General features: G+C 38.2%; 1 protein-coding gene across 24 annotated transcripts in view; it reads right to left on the bottom strand.

Moving 5' to 3' along the window:
• SGIP1 (SH3GL interacting endocytic adaptor 1) overlaps positions 1–21,231 on the bottom strand; it is a 213,973-nt gene that overhangs the window by 37,091 nt on the left and 155,651 nt on the right. For 10 of the 24 annotated variants that reach the window (XM_067726463.1, XM_067726472.1, XM_067726464.1 and 7 more), the window contains 2 exons: positions 20,622–20,748; positions 15,709–15,774 (listed from right to left, as the gene is read on the bottom strand). In XM_067726463.1, the coding sequence (XP_067582564.1) occupies positions 15,709–15,774; positions 20,622–20,748 (193 nt within the window). Of the gene's footprint in view, positions 1–14,716; positions 14,777–15,708; positions 15,775–20,621; positions 20,749–21,231 lie in introns of all 24 variants that reach the window. The other 14 variants (XM_067726466.1, XM_067726473.1, XM_067726486.1 and 11 more) reach the window with 2 other exon arrangements.

Here is a 21,231-nt window from a genome sequence, read left to right as displayed (position 1 = left end):
CTCATGTGATTAAATTTGGACCCTTATTTTCCCTTAAGAATTGTTTTTAAAGATTCCACCTGATGCAGTAATAAAGTGAAAAGTTATTTGTACACAGAAGATAAACTGTCACACACCAAGCTATGCAACGGCAGGCAGGAGAAACTGCCAGATTCTTTGAAAAGTAAACCATGGAATTTCGAAAGATGGGACAAGTAGGTTATGACTGAATTATGCATCATGAAAGAATATATAACTCAGGTGCTAAAACTGTATCTGTCAACAACTTCTGGCTGACTTTCAAGAAAGTTACCTTTTGGCAATTTATAAATAAACTTAGGAATACGAATGCAGAAAAAACCTTGGAATTTTTGATGTGCCCCCAAATGAAACCATAAACATCAAAGAGAATAAAAAGATCCAGATTATGAACATGCTGTATAAAAAGCACCAAGTCACTGTGATATTAAATATAACTGCTGATGGCCAGAGTGACTTAGGTGTATTTTTAATTCTGAAATTGAAATGTTTAGATTCAATTTCTGATGGTTATACTGAAGATAGTGGCTTGCAATTTGTCTGTTATTGTTAGTTAGGAAAAAAATGCCTTTATACTTTTAATGAAGCTTATTTTGCACCTGAAGTGTTGTTAAACCAATGGAGCACATCCCAATGGATGGCTTTTTGGAATCAAGTAAAGGCAGCACGCGCGCACACACACACACACACACACACACACACACACATATGATTTCAGCATTGTATTCACTTTTTTTTTCAGTTCCAGGATCTTTTTTCTTTAATTTTATTGAGGTACAATTGAGAAATAAAATTGTCAGATATATAATGTGTACGTGTGATGATTTGATCTACATTTACATTATGGAGGATTCCTCCCATCTAGTTAATTCACACGTCCATCACCTCACATATTTTTCTCCCTTCCTTCCTTCCCTTCCTTTCCTTCTTTCCTTCTTTATTTCTTTTGTGAGAACATTTAAGTTCTACTCTCTTAGCAAATTTCACTTGTATCAATACAATACAGTGCCATCAACTATAGTCACTACGTTATACAGTAGATCCTCAGACCTTATTCATCTTATAGTTGAAAATTTGTACCTTTTTACCAGCCTCTCCATATTTCCCCCACATCCAGCCCCTGGCAACCACTTTTCTACTCTCTGTTTCTATGAGTCTGACTTTCTCTTTTCTAGATTCCACATATAAGTGATACCATGTAGTATTTGTCTTCCTCAAGATCCATCCACGTTGTTGCAAATAGCAGGATTTCCTTCTTTCTCTGTATTTACTCTTTTATCTATACTTCTCCATATTGTTTGAAGTTTTAAAAAGTAATGTGCTTACATCAATTTCACAATCAGAATAAAACAATGAGCTATTTTCAAATACAGTTTAATGGCATGGGGGACATTATCATACGTTAAAGTAAGAGAATGCATACTTATATACTGTATGAAAATATAAACTACACACACACACACACACACACACACACACGAGTCACCTACACAAGAAAAATCTTAGAAATAAAATACACCAAAACAGTGGTTATCTATGGTTATTAGATTATAGATTATTTCATTTTTTATAGCTCTCTGTTTTTCTAAATTTTATATAATGAGCATGATTAGGGATAGTGTGGCAAAAAATATTATAAATAGAAGATGTGGTACATATATACAATGGAGTATTACTCAGCCATTAAAAAGAATGAAATAATGCCATTTGCAGCAATATGGATGGACTTGGAGATTATCATGCTCAGTGAAGTAAGTCAGACAGAAAGACGAATATCATTTGATATTGCTTATATGCAGAATCTAAAAAAATTGATACAAATGAACTTATTTACAAAACAGAAACAGATTTATAGGCTTAGATAACGAACTTATGGTTACGGGGAGGGGAAGTGGGGGAGGGATAGATTGGGAGTTTGGGATTGACATACATGTACACACTGTTATGTTTAAAATAGATAACCAACAAGGACCTACTGTATAGCACAGGGAACTCTACTCAATACTCTGTAATAACCTATGGGAAAAGAATTTGAAAAAGAATAGATACATGTACATGTATTGATATAAGTGAATCACTTTGCTGTACACATGAAACTAACACAACATTGTTAATCAACTATACTCCAATATAACATAAAAATCTAAAAAGAAAGAAATTGAGAGTTATACTAGGATCTTAAATAACTCTGAAGCTTCTACATTTCTCCTTTATTTCTTGAATGGTTTCTGTTCTTACTGTCAAAAAGTAGATGCTGGTAATTTTGAATTTTATGATATTTGATATTTATGAATGGAGAGGCATAAAGAATGCTGTCGGTCCTAGTCTGACTGCCTGAAAGCCTGCTATTTGAGCCACCAGTTTCCTGGGGAATGGGCTGTGAGCAGAGTCCAAAAAAGGCAAAATCTAGGAAAGGAGTAATCAACATTAAGTAACTCATTCTTCCCCTTCCTGGACTCACCCGTTACAATGATGACTGCAACTCCGGAAAGTCACAAAAACATCTTTGAAAAATTAACCTCACCCTTGCTCCTTTGTGATACTTCTCCAGAAAAAACTTTCGTGTTTCTCAAAGGCATAGTTCAATGAGCCTCTAAATCAAATCTTGAAGCAATGTTGCAGTTACTCTGAATATAAGACTGAGCAACACAATTGTAAGTCGCACACACTGTCTGTGTGAATATGTGCCAGCAGGAAAAGAAGCCCCAAGGCCATATTTACTAATATCCTGGTGACTCAGTACAGCAGAGCCAGGAGAAAAGGAACACGTCCATGAAAATTCCTGTCTGCTGAAATTCTACACTCTAGCAGAGATTATTGCCACATACATGTTGCAAAATAGTTGAAGATACAAAAGGGTTAAAATCTTAAGGGCAATGACTTATCTTAATGCCTTATTTTGATGACCCTAAATCAATCTTTGATTTAATAAATAAAGCAATGAATGTAAAATTCTTAGCACATATTAAGTATTCATTAATGTTAATTATTTTAAGAAATGATTATATTTGTATAGTACTTTATAGTTTACAAAGGCCTTTCACAAGTAATTGACTAAAGTCTATTAGGAGTATGTTTGATATTGATGAAATATATACATTCCACATACATAAAAGGGCTTAGAAATGGGAGATTCTCCCGAGTCTTGACATCACCTCTTTGAATCCCTTTTTCATTCACTGTGTCAGCTCTCCTTTCTCTAGTGGGTAATCAAAGGTCCTTTTCTCTGTCTGGGGGGGTCAGAGTCAGGAGTACAATGTATGGGCTGTCTCCATCTGTGGACAGCTCTTCTTAGAAGACACATAATAAAAGACTATTGTACAAACTAGTATGTGTAAAATAAGTTACAGGGATATATTGTACAACACAAGGAATATAGCTAAATTTTATAATAACTTGAAATGGAGTATAACCTTTAGAAATTGTGAATCACTATATTTCACACCTGTAACATATAATATTGTACACCAACCACACTTTAGTTAAAAAAAAGCTATGCATGATGAAGGCTCACAACTATGCAAAGGTAAAATAGATCCTTCTGGTGATTCTCAGCTTCTCCACTCTTTTCTCAGGAAGTTTGAAGTTACTTGTCAAATTTGCTGAAATACCTTGATTTACAAATTCCTTAATAAAAGAAATGGTAACAGATTTTCTTCCAACATCTCCCATCAGCATGAACACAGCATCCCGAGGAGTGTATCACCAGGCAGATCATTAGCCTCAGCGAGGTAGCTTTAATGATTGGCTCTGGTGGAGGCTGGTGGTAGGAGGTGAGTGTAGAGCAGGAGGACACATCCTGCTTCCACGGGATTCTCCTGCTCCATAAGCAGCCAGAAAAGAGGGCCCGTTGTCCCTGCTGACAAAGAGCAGGGGGCCGTGTAGCAGCTCACAGCAGATTGAGTTGCCAGATTCTTTATGTGGAAGACTAGAATGCAGCAACCCGACCTTCTTCAAAGCAGGCAATAACTAAACAAAGCAGTCCAGGGATATGGGAAGGTGGACAACAGTGGTAATAGCAAATCATTATTGAGCACTTTGCATGCACTGACCTCGTACTTGACTATTTAATCTTTACTACAACCACTACAACACTATGAAATAGATTACTATTTCCTAGTAATACCATAACTATTCCAATTTCCAGAGAAGAAAACCAAGACTTAGGTTAAGTAGCTTCCCTAAAGTCACATCATGCTTAGACTATAATTTAGACCCCGAAGGCTAATTCCAAAGCCAACGCACGCGCATACACACACACACACTTTCTCCCTCTCTCTAAATATATATATATTCCATATATTTTTCTCTATGGATATATGTGTGAGTGCATGCATGTGTGTACACTGAAAGTAAACTAATATAAATTAAATGGGGACTTTGTCTATTTCTAATATCTAGGATAATACCCAATATGCCTTTAGATTAACATTTATACATTATGTAAGATTTTTATTAGAACTCTAACTCATTTTATCTTTCTTTAAAGCGGACTCTGTGTAGACTTAAAAGTCATGCCTGTCTCTTCTTCTGGAAGCTCTCCCTAACTTCTGGGCCAGGTTGTCTTTCTGCTCGGTGCCTCCCAAAACACCCTATCTCCTGAATTATAACAATCTCTGCACGTAATTGTAACAACTTGTTTAATGTCTTTTCTATGCTCCATGAAGGTAGAAACATGCTTTTCTTGTTCCCGACTGTAACCCCAGTATCTTTCATAGTGCTGAACACATAGTAGAGGCTCAGTAATTACTTGCTGACTGAATGAATACAGCCACAACAATATTTGTCCTTATAGCAATATTATCAAGGCCGTGTTCTACAAATTTGTTCATTGTTTTCCCTATCAGATACCTACTTATTGTAGAATTAGTAAACATGGTAAACCTTAGCATTTTAATCAATTTTGTGCACATACATATAAACATATGTAGACAGTCCTAATTCCTGCTAGAGAATATTAACTGCGAGCATGTCTAGACACATTGCCGCTACCATGAGTAGGAGTTTAGAAACTCTATAATGTCATAAGAAGCAACTAATTGCTCCTTTTGAACATGACTTATATAAGTTTACCGTGGGGATAGGCAGGGAACTTTAAAATTTATTGCAAGAGCTCCTATTTCATGGAAAAAGAAAAATGAAGTGCCCTATTAAAAGAAACAATTTTCTTTCTATTTATAAGCCAAGAAATACAAAATTTATTACTCAATTATTTGTAAGGTTTATACAAGTCATTACGTTTTTGTTTGATGTACTCAACAAATATTAAAGATTCCTTCAGTCTCAAATGATGGTCAGTTTTGAGTGTTCACGTCTGTGGGTCAGAAGGAAGAGATAGAAGCTTACAAGACAGATGAGAAGGACACACGCCCAAGAGAGGACGAAAGGCGTGGACAGGCAGCGGTCAGGGAAAAGAGGCAGGATGTCACCTCTACGCTAACTTGTATTTGCAATAATGGCCTTCTAGAAGCTGGTATCCTCCTTCTAGGCTTGGTGTCTGCAATTTTCCTATCTGTTACTTAGGTGAACGGTCATACTCAGAGTGCAGCCGGGTGAGCCGGTTAGGCGCTCTCCCCCGAACACGAGTGACCGAGAGACAACAGATGAGCAAAAGATCTAGGCACTTAATATATACCACAAAAACCTGTCCATTAAATATCCTGCATTCAAAATTAACCATTAATACTTGTGTGGCTATTTAAAGAAAAGATACAATGGAGCAAGTTCCAGGTTACAATGCATTCCTTTTCCCATATGGTTCCTGATACAGGCTTGCCCCAAGGCTAAACCCTTACCTCCCTGGATTCAGTCCTCACCTCTAAGCAAATAACTCCCACATTTCCACAGTCTGTTTACTCCTGGACTCATACTATATAGATGGTGTGCAGGACTTCAAAGCTGAGACGTCTCCAAAGAAACTCATTTTTTCTGACCAAATCTAGTGCTCTTGGAGTCTCCTTTCTCCTGGTTTACAACAGTACCCTTCTCCCTGTGTCTCAGAATGGAAGTGTTCACTTATTTTCCACAACCTACTAGATGTCAGATGTTTCTACCTCAATGGTGTTTTCCAAAGCTCTCCGTGAAAACGGTACCGTCGGTTCTTTCCTACTTCTCCCGAACTGCTTCAGTAAATCCCCAAATTTCTCTGTGCCTCTAATCCTAAAAGTCAAAGATGATCCTACCAATTTCTTTCTCCAAAATTTCTCAAAGTTCCACCTTGCATAAAGATTGTAATCAAATTCCTTCTCTCAGTATTGAAAGCCTTTTGGAATATGATCTCTACTTACTTTTCAAGATCATTTCTTAAAACATTCCTAGCCTCTCCCAGTGTTTACTGAATATAATGTAGATATCATTCCTGGGTATGATGTGGATATCACTCACCCTAACGCCTTTGCTCAAGTCATTCTTCAAACTGGAACAATCTTAGGTGTCTGAAGTCCTCCTTGTACCTTACTGTCAGTCAGGTCAAAGTCCCTGTGTCTCTAAAAAGCTTTCCCAGATTCCTCCCAGTTAAAAAAAATCTATCCATTACTCATACATTTCCAGCGTGTTTTTAAAATTCTATTATGACATTCACTACAGTATGCCTTTTATAGAAAATCCTAACTCTTCTATTTCTTGTGAATTCCTACAAGGAAGAAGCCATATTGTTTTACCTCCATAACTCCTTCACAGGGGAGTGTGATAGCTCTCTGATAGCTAAGAGCAGCTCAGGGAATGCTTGTTAACCACTGAAAGAAGAAATACAAGAATGAACAGTCTTTAGTTTTTCTATTCTATTCATTACTAACCCTAGTTCCCTTTTCCTGATCTAGGGAACTATTTAACTTATGCTTCAGGTTTTGAAATTGTCTACACATAACAACTCTTCTTTGTGGGGCTTAAGGCTTTGTGCTGTTCTTATTTGTTCTTCATTTGGTAACCCCAATCAGATGAGAAACACTACGATTTAATCTAGTTTTGCACCCAGACAAGTGTGACTGAAACTCAGGGTTCATTTCCTTTGTTGGGGAATAAAAGACTTCAATCTTGAGCAAAGCAAAGGCTGTCCAACATTTACATATTTTAAAATTATTGAATTATCTTCATTTTCTTTTGCATGAGGGACACATTCAGAAAGAACTGTGTATTCTGGACCATATTAGAAGAAAATACACCATCGGTGAGTCTGATGGGGATACAAAAGGAAGCTCCTGGCCTTAGTCACTACCAGAGACCCAAGAGGTCACTTTAGAGACCAGGAAAATACCAGAAATAAACAAATGCATCTTAGCTACAGAACCTTCTTGGCCCCTTCCCTTAATTCTCCTCATTCAGTTTGAATGAAAATTCAAAGTATGAAAAATAAAAACATTTCAGAGCTACGAGTAATAAAAAGACATGGAGGAATCTTAAATTCATATTATTAAGTGAAAGAAGCCAATCTGAAAAAGGCTACACCTTGAATAATTCCAACTATATGAGATTCTGGAGAAAGAAAAACTAGGGAACCAGTAAAAAGATCAGTGCTTGCCAGTGGTTGGGGGACTGGGAAAGAATGAATAACTAGAGCACAGAGGACTAGGGCAGTGAAAAAACTATGTAGGATATCATAATTACAGATACATGTCATTACACATTTGTCCAAACCAATAGAATATAAAACACCAAGAGTGAACCCTAATGTAAACTATGGACTTTAGGTGACTACCCTGTGTCAATGTAGGTTTATCAATTGTAACAAATGTCCCACTCGGATGAGGAAGGTTGTGCATGTGTGAGGGCAGGGGGTGAATGGGAAATCTCTGTACCTTCCTCTCAATTTTACTTTGAACCTAAAACTGCTCTAAAACATAAAGTCTATAAAAACCCAAAACCAAACCAAAAAGCACACACACACACACACACACACACACACACACACAAACTATCTTAACTTGATTTTCCTAATTATCCTACCAGGTGGGTATTATACCTTCCACTTTAACAATTACAAAACAGAAAACTCAGAGACATTAAATTCTCAAGATCACATAGTTATTGAGTGGCACAGAGAAGATCTGAATATTATAGTGGTTAGGAGCATTTATAACATAACACTAACTCCCTCTGAACCGATTTACCCACTGACTAGCTGTGTTATTTTGGGGAAGTAACCTGAATTCTCAGTGCCTCTGTTTACTCATCTGTAAAGTGTGAATAACGATAGTGCCCACTTCACACAGTTGCTGTGTAGATTACACGAGTTTGTGGCCAGGGAGTAATTAGCAGAAGATGAGAGCCATGGTAAGGGTTTATTGGTGATATTGCATCAGCAGTATTGGTATAAGCAGCAGTACTCTGGATATGCTGAATCCAAATAAAATCACCTTTTCACTAAAGGGTACCCTTTGCTTGGTGACTTGGGATAGAAACTGCCACCTACTCTTAAGCTTTCCCACAAGTATTTAATTGGATAGAATTCTGATATGAATTCTGTACATTCACATCATCCCTAGCAACCCATTCATAATTTGGTCTGGACATCAGGGCTAAAACAGGGAGCACTTTGCTGACTACGATGTTAAGAAACACATATTAGGTCTTTGTCCCAGTTCCTGGCACAGAGCTCCTCAAACCCTTGTCATTTCTTGAGTGAGAGGGTTAGTGGGGGCTTTGGGGTTATTCATAAAAAGTCTCTTTTAACCATACCTGAGTCCATACTAAGGAGGTGACTCTTGGAGGATGGGGGCTGGTTGGTTAAAGGGTTGAACTTTCTGTTCCATCTCCCAACCTCTGGAAGAGGAGAGAGCCTGGACATTGACTTAATCACCAGTAGTCAATGATTCACACAACTGTGCCTACATAATGAGCCTCCCATAAACCCCCTAAACACTGAGGTTTGGAGAGCGTCCGGGTTGGTGAACACATCAACGTACTGACAGGGCGGCACACCCAGAGAGGGCATGGGAGATCCGTGCCTCTACCCCCATACCTCCTCCTAGTCATTTCTTTCATTTGCCTGTGCCTGCGCTGTGTCCTCTAGAATAAACGGGTGATAGAACGTAAAGCTCTTTCCTGAGTTCTGTGAGCTGTGCTAGCAAGTTATCAAAACCCAGGAGGTGGCTGTGGAGAGCCCTCAATTTACAGGCAGTCAATGAGAAGTACAGGTGACTTGTGGGACTTGTGACTGGTGGGTAAAGCGGGGGGCAGCCTTGTGGGACTGAGCCGTGGGGTGTGCCTAACTCCAGGTAGTTACGTCAGAATTATTCAGTGTGAAGGGAAACACCCCACATGTTTGGTGTCAGGAGTGAGTGGAATAAAGAGAGAGGCTTCTCTTTTACTGACTTTCTTGTCTATCTCCAGCATGACAGTCATACACAAAACATGTGAGCCAAGGAACCTGCCCCAAAGAACAGGAACAAGTGAAATATCAGCATGTTGGTCAATCCCAGAGATTTTCAGAACCAGGTCATTAATTTCTTGTGAAGAGGTCGAGTGAATTCTGAAACCCTCAGCAGATCTACCTGGTGGAACATTTTGCAGGTTCAGCTCCACTTGAATCTTCTTCACAGGTTTAGGCTATTTTAAAAACTGTGACCTTCATTTATGAATAGAAAGGGCTTTACATTTTATATTGACAATGCACTTTACATAGAAAAATTCAGAATAGCTAGGAAGTGCGATTTTAATATTTTTAATGAAGACAGTCTTGTATCACTGCTTTTTATGTTTCTATATTGTTTCCCCAACTTAGTTGTACTTAACACTGTGACTTGCAGAGTTGGGTACTCGATAACTTTACTGCATTATTGATTGAAAAGGGCCTACAGTGGGGTAGGGGCAATTAGCGGACACTTCCCACTTGAAGAATATCGTGAATTTAGCAAAACAGCTGCTTCCCAGAAAATTGGTTATGCCTTTCAATTTTTCTTTCTTTAGTGACTCTCAGATGAATGAATTACTATCCTCCTGGTCATATGTGAAAAATTTGACCTGTTTGCTTCTTACAGGATGCTATTACTATTGTCAGGGCAAAGAAAGTTGAGTGGTCCATGACTATGATTATGTCTTACCAAGTTTTAAGCAGGGATATTTAATAACCTACTGAAGGAAGTCAGAAGTTAAAAATATCCAAGTGTTACTTTTTTCACATGGACTACATAATTCCAAAGAGGAAAATGTAGATCCCACTGTATAGAGACATACTTTTCCTCTGTGGGGTCTAACCTGGATAAAGAAGAAAACTTGAATGTAGGCTTGGCTAGTGGACTGAATGAGAGTGGGGTGGACATGAGACTAGAGGTTTCAACAAGGTCAAAGATAAGGTGTAGTCAGGGGACCAGGAAGCTGGAATGTTAGGAGAGTTGGAAAAACCTGCGAGCATCACCTATCTCAAGGGGCTGTTGCGAAGGCTGAATGAGATCATGGACGCGGAGCAGAGCATCAGCCTCGGTCTCCAGCTAGGAGCCTGGTTTCAATCCCTTCTCTGCTTCTTCTTGGCTGAGTGATCTTGCAAAAGTGACTTATGTTAGCTGAATCTGAATTGCCTCATCAGTGAGTTGTGCAGATAAAATGAGATAGTAGATGAAATGTACTTTTTGCATAGTAAGAACTCAGGTGTTAGTTATTATTATTCATTACTTTTATTACCTCAGGTCCTCTTATTTATTTATTTTCACCCCCAATATGTTCCATTCTCCTTCCCTATTTTATTTTTTTTTCTGTAGAACTTAGGCTGTAAATTTTACTTGTTTATCTTTTTACTTTTGATTCTCCACATTAAAATGTAAGCTCCATGATGACAGGGAATTTTTCCTGTTTTGTTCCCTACAGGGGAGTGCCTAGGACAGTGCTGGCACACAGTAGCACTCACTAAATATTTGTTGAATGAAAGAATCATTGTATAGGAGTATAGGAAGGGGGACACATGGTTAGTTCTGAGATAGCCAAAATGACACTTGTCAGTAGGGACCATTTCCAAGATGTGGCCAGAGGTGTGGGTTAATGAGTGGAGGGAAAGTTTATTGGAACTGAAGAAGTCAAGAGGCCCTGGAGCGAGGGTGTTGGGTGGATCATCCCCATCGAATCTATGACACAAAATGAAGCTAGGGAGTGAGGTGGAGAAGAGGGTGAAAAGGGGCTGCCAGCATCCCTAAGCCTGTAGATGAACGCAGAGGAATGCTCCGTAGTCAGTGGTGGACGGCCGTAAGTAAAAGGTAGAATGAGCAGATGGCTGCTTTACATTATGGGGAGTGGGAGTTGGAAGTAGCAATGGGGAGTTGGGAGAACTCGTAGTCCCATGACATAGGGCCCACAGAAGACTAAGGAACTTTCCGTGGAGAGAGCTAGAGGAGAAGAGATGGCCCCTGGAGAGAGCTGGGATGCAGTTAAGGAAACAGGTGGGCGAGTGTGGCAGAGAGCCTGGGAATGCAGAGAAGGGTGTTGCTAAGGACATGCCAGTCCCACAGGTTGGTGGGAGTGAGACTAGTAAACAGGAGCACGGAGCTGTCTTGAGAGGAGAGTGCAAGTGGCTGTATGCACAGAGGAGAGGTGACACTCAAGAATGTATGGCTGTAGGTCGTCTTTTTTTCCATTACCAGATACAAGATGATTTTGTAGTTAAATAAGTTAAACAAAGAGAGGGACAGCACATTTCTGGAAACACCTTGATGTTCAAATGGTCTACAGAATTATTCAAATATCTAACAGTCACATCTTCTACTTGTTATGGAAATATCTTTCCCTTCCTTCCATCTCAGAAGAATACTTGATAGTTTCAGTTGGATATACTCCTGGATGAATGAATTTAAACAGTTACCACCTTTCATAACCTTCACCATTTTTTTTCAGCTCAACTTAAATAGGTTAAAATTTCAGTGAATTTTTTAAAAATGCAATTGTTTATAAAAGTAAACCACTAAGACAAGCTTTGGAACTCTTCAGAGTTAGAACTATCATCTAATGCTTTTCTATCTCTCTTGTTAAGTTAACTTTGGAGGTGTGAAGCATCTCAAGCTATCTCCAAATAAGTTCATAAGGCAAAGTTCATTAGTGAGTTGGTTGATTGGTCAGTGACTCAAACACTCACTGGGTAACAACAATGCCTAGAGCACTGTAAGAACAAAGCAATGGATAAGACAGGCTAAGGTTCTGAAAATGACAGAAACACTATTTAGATGCCAACAAATAATAATTTCAAAGCTATTGGGAACAAGTGAATATTTTGAGCTGGGAATCTTTCCTCCTCTTCTGCATTCCCTGAATAAAGAATTGAAGATAAAGATAATTAACATTAATAATAACAAATGTGGGTAAAGCCAGAGTGCCCTAGAAGAATATACTAAAAGTGCTACTCAATAAAACATGTTGAATGACAGTCTTTTGGGAGTTTAAAATTTGGGTAGTGGCACTGTTCTCAAGGCATTTTAACATGTCACTGTTTCTATGCCATTTTATCATCACAGCAGAAAATTTAAAAATCATTCCAGGTTGCACTAGCTAAAACTACCTGAGACGAATGTACATAAGTGATGAAAACAAAGTTTTCCATTCTCAAAATGTAGCCATCCTTGTGTCATTTTTAGTTCCGGGGGTAAGGTGTCATTTTTAGTTTCTCTTAAGTCTTCTCTTGAAGTTCACTGTAATGTATTTTCATCTGCATGAGCGTTTCTTGATGAGAAGACTAGGGACACATTTATGAAACAGCTGCTCCTATAGTCCCTTAAGAAGCCTTGCCTATACTTTCCAGCCTTGAGCAAAGTCCAAGATGAAGCTAACACAGAACTAGAGATTCCAATTAATTTCTATTCAACCTCTTTCTTGTATGACTTCTCTTGGCTTAAATTGAGATGCTTAAGGAATTTGGATCTTACTAATTAAAATGGCAATGTTACCAACTTTAGATACCCCAAAATCTACTAACAAATATTTTTTTTTCCTAAAAAGAAAAAAAGGGGCTCACATTGCTATTCCATATGTTTATTAATACTTATATTTGATTGATGATGTGGATTTTAAAAACAAACAAACCAAAAACCAAAAGTTCTCTTTAGATTGGTATCTTCAGAAAAAGTCTACCTCTCTCTGGTTAAAGAAATCCAACCCAAAACACAAGCAAACCAACCAACAGATACTCTAAAGCCAAAACAAACCACACCAACAAAAAATTATGAAATATATTTTTTGGAGCCCCAGATGTTACTTGAAGGTTGCCGGTAGCATATGGCTTAATTTCCTGGTTAAAGCAGAGTAAACTACAACTTCTAGTGTGGCCAGACTGAACCAGAGAAAGGGCCTTTATGTATGCAGGTATTGGCTATAAGTCAGGATCACCAACCTATTCAACCGTAGCTTCTGCTCTGAGATGTGCTGATCAGTAAAAAGACACCTGGACACTTTTTAATTCCATCTGATTCGAAGAGAAAGTTTAGCAGGTCATAAATTTGTGGATTTTGCATCTTGGTTATCACAAAATTAATGGCCTGAGGCAACGAAGTTTTCCGACATCATGTGGAAAATATGCATCTTGCCTTAAAGACTGCCTATCCACCTGTTCTCTGCCTGACCCAGGATAGACATCAAGTATTTGGGAAGCTTTAAATCATACAATATTTCCTGTTGCTACCCAGGCTACTCCAAGCTAAGGACTTCCATCTCTGGGACCATCTTGCAAGGAAAAGTCACTGTTACGAGAAAAAAGCCACACCACAAAAACTACTTCAAAATCTGTATCAGTCATTCTGATTTTTTACAATTGTGCTAAAACACACACTTAAGTTAAGAAAGTTCTTTTTGTTGTCATGAAATATAAGATGTTTAATATTTAGGTTCAATTCTAGAGTAGAATATTTTTTGGCCAACTTTTTATCCCAAGATAAACTTAGCTATTTAAAATCATAGAAAGCAGAGTTTTAAGTGATATGTGTAAGACAGTCCATTAATTAAGTTGAACTACTTAATTTTTCCTATACAATAGTTTAAACAGGCCATTTTATCAAATGCCTGGCCTGTTAAAATGATTTAGAATTTAAATATAGAACAGAAGAATGCTAATCCTTAATACAGAATATAACAAATTATCCAACATTGAGGTTAGATACCTGACATTATATTTATGTATATTTTCTTTCATCTTCTAAAATGGCAAGTCCAGTGGTAGCTGTACATTTTACTAGTCATTCCAGTTTCAATTTCCATTTCAGAAGATGTAAATAGAACTTACTAAAATACTTTTTATCTTTTCCTCACTTTTCTGACCTCCTATGCAGCATTCCTTGTCATAAGAATACTTACACATTTACATTTTACAATAATGGATGTTGTATCTGAAATATTAATTATCCAAAGCAAAGTTAAATTCCAATTCCAACCAAAAATGTCCTTATATTTGTTGCATTGCATTTGCAAAAGAGTTAAGAAAGAGCCCTGGTTGACAGAGTTAAGTTCCTTGCCCAAAAAAGGTGTTCGTTTTTTTTCATTTTAACACAGTTAATTAAGTAACCAATATTAACTGCAAATTAGCTTTAATTTTTTAATATGAAAAAATCGAAGATCCCGTACAAACCAAATTCATGGAATATTTTCTTTAGTATTTAATATTTTCGAAGTAGCCATAGCATTTTTATATAGAAAGTGAGACCAAGTCTTTTGAAGAGAATTGGGATTTAAAAATGTGAATGGGGAAAAGGCACGAGGGGAGGATAAATTAGAATCTGGTATGCTATGCACTACTTACCTTCAAAAGTCAAATAAAACTTTCCTCTGTCAAACCAAACGAGGGAAGGCTGTTCATTCTCTGCATGGCCAGGAGTTGAAGCGGGATGGGAAAGGTTAAGGAGAGGGAGAGAGAAGGACACAGTATGAGTTACAGAGCAGGTCATTCATCTCACTAGGGGGGAGGGCAGAGGCACTGCATGCCGTTAGCGTGCAGGAAAAAGGGAAGGCTGGCAATCTATTATTATTGTTATTTTGTTTTCAGTTCGGGAAACAGAAAGCAAAAGCAAAGCTATGGAGGCCTAAAGGGATGGGCACGTGTTGCTGGTAGCTTGGTACTCGGTGCTGGTGCGCATGGAGCAGAAGTCTTCCTGGCCATGCAGGGGCGTCAGCATATTTTAACTGCATGAGTTTGGCCAAACTGTCATTCAGCAATTGCTGTATTTATTTCATCTTCAATGTCATCCCCTTCTATGTTTTCAAAAAGATGAACTCGGAGTTATAGGTTATATAAAACTTAGCTGAGGTTTTCAATAACAACAGCATTGCATATCAACTGAAAGTTCATGGAAGATGTCATATTTCTTCCATCCCCTCCCCTGGAATCACCTTAGGCATCCAGACACAAAACACCCTTTACCTACGTACCAAAGAGAAAACAAGATTACTAACGGTGCTCTACTATATTTTTAATTAAAAAGCCGTCACTGGACACATAATTCTGAGCAGTTAAATTATTCCTCCTTCTGTAAATTCACAAAGCAATAGCATCTCACCTTTTTGGAACCTTTTCACTGAGAAACTGTCATGCAACCTGTGGCTTTATAAAATGTTCACTCAAAAAACATTTCAGTGGCATGAGTTACACGATGAACAGTAAACAGACGGTGCATCTGATCGGCACTGGACACTCATGAGGCGAGGAGCATGTCCATGAAGTTGAGCATTCAGATGGCATAAGGGCTTGGATTTTTAAAGTCTAGATATCTAGAGATCACTCGGCTAGCACCATACCTGCAGGCGTTTCACAGCGCCTTTCAAACGAGGGCAGTTTGTCATAAAAAACATCATCTTCTGACACTATGAACCAAAGAAATATAAAGGAATGGAAAACAAAAACACAAATACAAATCTCAAATGAAATCAAGCAACACACTTTACTGATCGAAACACAGGAATGATTTTAATGGAAAAGGAAACAAAACCTAAGACACTGAGATTATGGAAAGGGTATAAAAAAGTGATGTGCTTATTTCATGATGAGCCTATGAGAAGAAATGGAAATCTAAAAAATGCCAGATGTTAGCATCTGTGAATTCACTGAAGTCAGCTCCATGGAAGAAATCACACCCCCACCTTTTCAGGGAGTTGTTAAAAGCACTATCATTAATAATTGACTCATGCAGGTGTATTTCACTCAGACACAATTCTCAAGTGGCTGGACATATATCCATCAACAGAACCTCTGGACAGAGTGCTGACAGCTCAATGGGATCACCCAGCATGCACCTTCCTCCCCATGGGGAAAGAGGAAGCTTTTAATGAGACCATAAAAATGCAACGGTATGAATCTGAGGTCCCTGAATGAAGTATCCCATTTCAACTTCATCAATATCCAAATTCAATTTGCCTTGCACTGTACTTGGTAGTTATGGATTGTTAATTTTGAACAGCATTATTGTAATTCCATCTTTGGCTATGGTATCAGGCATGGCCAAATGTCTTTGTAAACTGGTCACAACAGTTGCTCTGAATCCCAACCGTTCTGGATCTCTGTACACGGTCTCCTTCCTCACCAACAAACAAATGTAGACAATTGAAGTTTTATTCTATGTGATTTAGATCAATCAGTGCCACACGTCTGAAGGGTATTATTATAACTTTAATAGAAAATTGAATAAATTCTGTACAAAGACCGGTAAGGGAGAATTTTCCCTAGAACGCAGAGAAGTAAGATAAGGAAATGGATGAGGGTAGTAAAATTATTTCAAAAACTCTGCTTCTTGGAAAATATTCTACTAGCTTGCCTCCTTAGACTTAGTGAATAAGGCAGGGAAACTATTTCTTTGTCAATTCTTAAGGCTCTAGGATAGCACCTGTCAATCAGCTTTTAATATACATGTGGCTTCCTTGGTGGCTAGAATAAGCAAATGCAACTCCTATAATATCTGTAGGAGAGGAAAAAGAACTGGCCCTAAGAAGGATACCCCATAATATCTCCAGAAAATAGGACACAAAAAAGTTACATTGGCAGAAACTGAATGTAACAGTGCCTTTTCATACCTATTAGTGGGGAATGGTGGAGAATATTCCTTTCTTTTGAAGAACTAATTTTCTGTTTACAATCTCCTTAAAATGAGGAGCCTCCAATACTGTCATTTGTTCTTTGAGCTGAAGTTACAAAAGAATGGTTCGTAAGGGCTGAACAGGGTGGCTATCATTTTTTATTGTGGTTGTAGACATTGAGCGCTTAGAAGAAAACATACTAAATAAATCAGAGAACTTAAAAATGGGTGGTTGCATAGCTCTGTGCTTAATTTAAATAAGGGCAACACTCAAATCAAGTACAGAAGAAAAATTTCCTTAAGAACTAACCATGGAAATTGCCTCAGATTGATCTGAGATAGGGAAGTCAGTACTGGAGACAGGCTTTTCAAAAAAAAAAAAAAAAAAAAGGCAGAAGGAAAAAAATACTAAACTGTGAGAATTTAAAATTGGGATCAAGAATATCCACCTCCAAAGGTCTTTCTTTTTGTCCAGAATAATTGATGTTAATATAGTTATATTTTTTAAAAAGCTTATCTAAGTCAGAATTGCCACCCAGCTTAGAGAGACAAAGACTTGGAGGAAATATTTTAAGTTTTAAATGCTATGACTAATATTCCTGTACTGAATACAAATCACTTTTGCTCAAAGATCTACACCAAAGGACGCATCAAAGTCCATCTGATGCCCGTAAATGATTACCTTTCATTCATTACAGATTCCTGGGATGTTAAAGATGTAATTTAAAAATGCATAATTAACAGTGAAGGAATATAATTCATAGTGAATTTAACAATGAAGAAAAATTGTCTTCAGGGTGGTCTTTTTGCATTGGGGTACCAAAGGAAGGTTTTGCAAACATCGAAAAAAATGACTATCACCTATAGAAATAAGAAACAAATAATAAATTGGATATATACAATTAGAGATAACTCCCTGTTTATCTCTATCTCTAAATGTCTAGGAATTTGTTTCTGACAATAGAATAACTTTAAACACTTTCTTTACTCACATAATATTAATAGGATTCTTCCCCCCAAATCAAATAGTGAAGGTCCTGTGAGCTTTGTTCAGTACAAAAGGAGTTTATTGTATTTCATTGATTCTACTATGTGTACTTTTTAACCTCTCTGGAAATGGGATGGGTCTTAAAATCAATATGATAAGGAAGTATTGCACCTTACCTCAACTGGCAGCTTTCTCCGCCCTTTCTCAGTCATATAGAAAATAATAGTGCATCTTCTGATTGAAGGTAACTTAAATTCAGCGACATATAGTTGCAAAGGGACTCTTCATTATTTGAATGTGACAATGCACAGTAAGTCCTGTTTTCCATTTGGCATCAGATTTACTACTTTATAACCACAGGTCTCATGAAGAAGATTTTATGCCTGAAGTCTGGCAGGAGCAAATTCTTACTTGAATTGTTGTGTAGGAAGACCAGACATGCTCTTAAAAATTTAATCCCTGAATTACATTAAACTTTGCAATAAGCAAGTACAAATAATAAGTATCCAGTTTCTGCCACACATGTCCCAATTTTGGCACAAGTGTCACAGGAAATGTCAGAAAAGTATCTTGGTGGAGGGAGGGAAATATTGAGCCATCGATGTCAGGAATTTGCTGCTGAAATTCTATCTCCCCCAAGCCATCTGATTACATTAAGTTGATGTTCCAAGGCAGTCATGAACAGTCAGCAACTTAGTGCTGAACAGCCAAAGCACATCCTCTCCAAAAAGAGATAAACAATGCTACACAAGGTGCTGCTGGGCGGTCGTTGACAATGTATTTACTTCAGAGAGAAACGGCTGTCAGGTGACCCACAGCAGCAGGAAATAAAGAACAAGAGAGTGAAGAAGATGAAAACCAAACAAAAATAACAGACCCAAACAGATAAAATCAGAATGCTCCTCAGCAATGAAGCAATGTGACCAGCCTCTAAGGTGGATTTTTTCTCTTTTTAGTCCCTCTGTGGTTCATCTTAAAAGAATGCATACTAGCTGTGTTAAGAATCAGAGTCACTGACCAGGATTTGAGATTTCTGCAGCAGGGAGCATGAGAACACATGGTACAAAACGTGGCCACAGGTCAAATGCTCTGTGTGTGCAATTTTCTCTATGAATCTCAATGAGTTGAAGGAATAGGTTAGATGGTCATCTGAGGTCACTTGAGGTCTGCTTTCTGAGTGACAGTTTATTATCCTTACTTTCCTCTCTGGACCACCAGGAAAATCACAGAGAGTGAGTGGAACAAATGACCTTGAGGAAAAAACAACAAAGCAGGAGTGGGGGAAATGGCTGTAGCAATCAAGAGTATTAAAGAGAGTTCAAAAATAAGGTCAGAAGTTACAGAAAAGACAAAACAAAACAGCGACAACAACAAAACCCAGAGAGAAACTAGCTAATAGGCATCTAAAATTAGGGAGCCCTGAATTGCCCCAGCTGATGATGCAGGTAAAGAATAGACATGGTTATATAAATGGTGTTAAATATCTGTCTGTTAACGAATCATATGAAATTGGATAACTGGCTATATTTTCACCAAATCTGAAGAATTCTTTGGGGCTGATCTGATTAAAAATGTAGAGCACGTGATATGGTCGAAATTCTCTTTGGGGGCCTAAGAGGCACACCTTAACTTATTTCCCTGGGAAAAGAGGGATTTCTTCTCCAGAAGAGCTTCAGGCTTTGATCAAATTACTCCTCCCATGGGCAACTCTGTAGTGTGCTCTTTTTTGGCAAGTAGCAGCAGGAATTTATTTAGCTTTGGTTAATGATTCTCCCAAGCAATGCAGCATGAGCCAGCTGGTTTATAATATGGGAGACTTGGAGGGCATTCAGACAATAAAGGAAGACAATGGGAAAAAATGGAATGGGAAAGCCCAGGTCAGAGATACCATGCAAACATGAGAGAGGAAGCAGGAGCTATGGAAGGTGGGTAAAGAGGTGTAGACAGAGACCGGCCTTGGGAAGAGGGAAGACACTCCAGGCAAAAAGAGGCATTTAAACCTGGGAAAACCATCCAGCTGAGCAGCCATTCTCAACTCTTCACTTTCATCACACCATAAGGAAAGAGGCACAAAGGCATTTACTGAAAATGCCAGCAATGACTTATTTCTTGGGGAAAATTGACCGCACATCACTGAAAAGCACTACAAAAAATGTCGAAAAGTTTTCTCACGTCCCACAGTGCCCATGTTTATACCATCTGTCAACATAAGGAGAACCAAAGTGATGAAGAAATGAAAGCTTCAAGAAAATAAAAGTTCTAAATTTTGTGATTTCTGATGCGTTACACGGTTGGAATTTAAAAAAAATTCCCCCCTCAATGGAGACTATTTTCATTATAAGAAATAATATCTAAATTATAGGATCTTATTTGACGATTTCTTCTTTACTTTTATGAATAGCTCTGTATGGAAATAGCATAAGAGAATTCCTGCAAAACACAGGTGTTCACATTCTTTTATTTGCTTATTTGCTTACTTAAAGCACTTTGCCTTCTTTGCTGAGAAGGTGCTTTTAAAAGAAGAGTCAGATGATAGTAGCAAAACACACAGCAAAACAACTTTGATCAGAAACATTGGGCGTTAGGGTTTTCAGATCATAAATAATAGCCAGTCAAAACCACAAACAGATTAGAAGAGAGGAGATAATTTTTACCAACTGTTGGGGTGGTGGCTGCACTCAAGGAATTGGTGGACGATATTGAAGAAGTACTTTCAGCTCGGGCTAGGGGTGCTATCGGAGGAGGGCTGGAAGAATGGATGGGAGGGCTGAAAGGTCGGGGCTGCAGGGAGAAGAAAAGAAATGGAAAGTTAGATTCACAGGTCTGCCCTCCATGTTTTTAGGGTCTCCCGGCCCCAGATATGACAACTCAGGTTCTTAAAAGAGAACAGGTGGCACCATTTTTACACTGAAGTTGATTATATCTGTACAGGAGCTTGTGGATGGAGCTAGAGGAACCATCAACCGTAATGCGCTGCACTCAACAGGAACATCACATTTAGAGAAGCTGAGGTCTGGGGTGTGGTCAGTGATGTTTCAGGAGGATGGCCTCTTATGCCCCCAGGAGCTAAGCAAGTAACATAATGTGAGAGCTTATACCCACTGAAAGATATTTGAATACAGAATACTGTACTGTGCTAGCTAAACTAGGTATCAGGGACATCACCAGTCTGTGACTCCTGTGTGCAGATACCAAAGAAATTTACCTCTGCCAGAAGTCTCTTAATTGTTCACACAGAATGTTTCCCACCCCTCAGCCTTAAAA

This window comes from Pseudorca crassidens, chromosome 2, assembly GCF_039906515.1.
Source record: "Pseudorca crassidens isolate mPseCra1 chromosome 2, mPseCra1.hap1, whole genome shotgun sequence".
Classification (NCBI taxonomy): Eukaryota; Metazoa; Chordata; class Mammalia; order Artiodactyla; family Delphinidae; genus Pseudorca; species Pseudorca crassidens.
The sequence above is the reverse complement of the archived record's forward strand: the minus strand, read 5'-3'. Positions and strand labels throughout refer to the sequence as shown.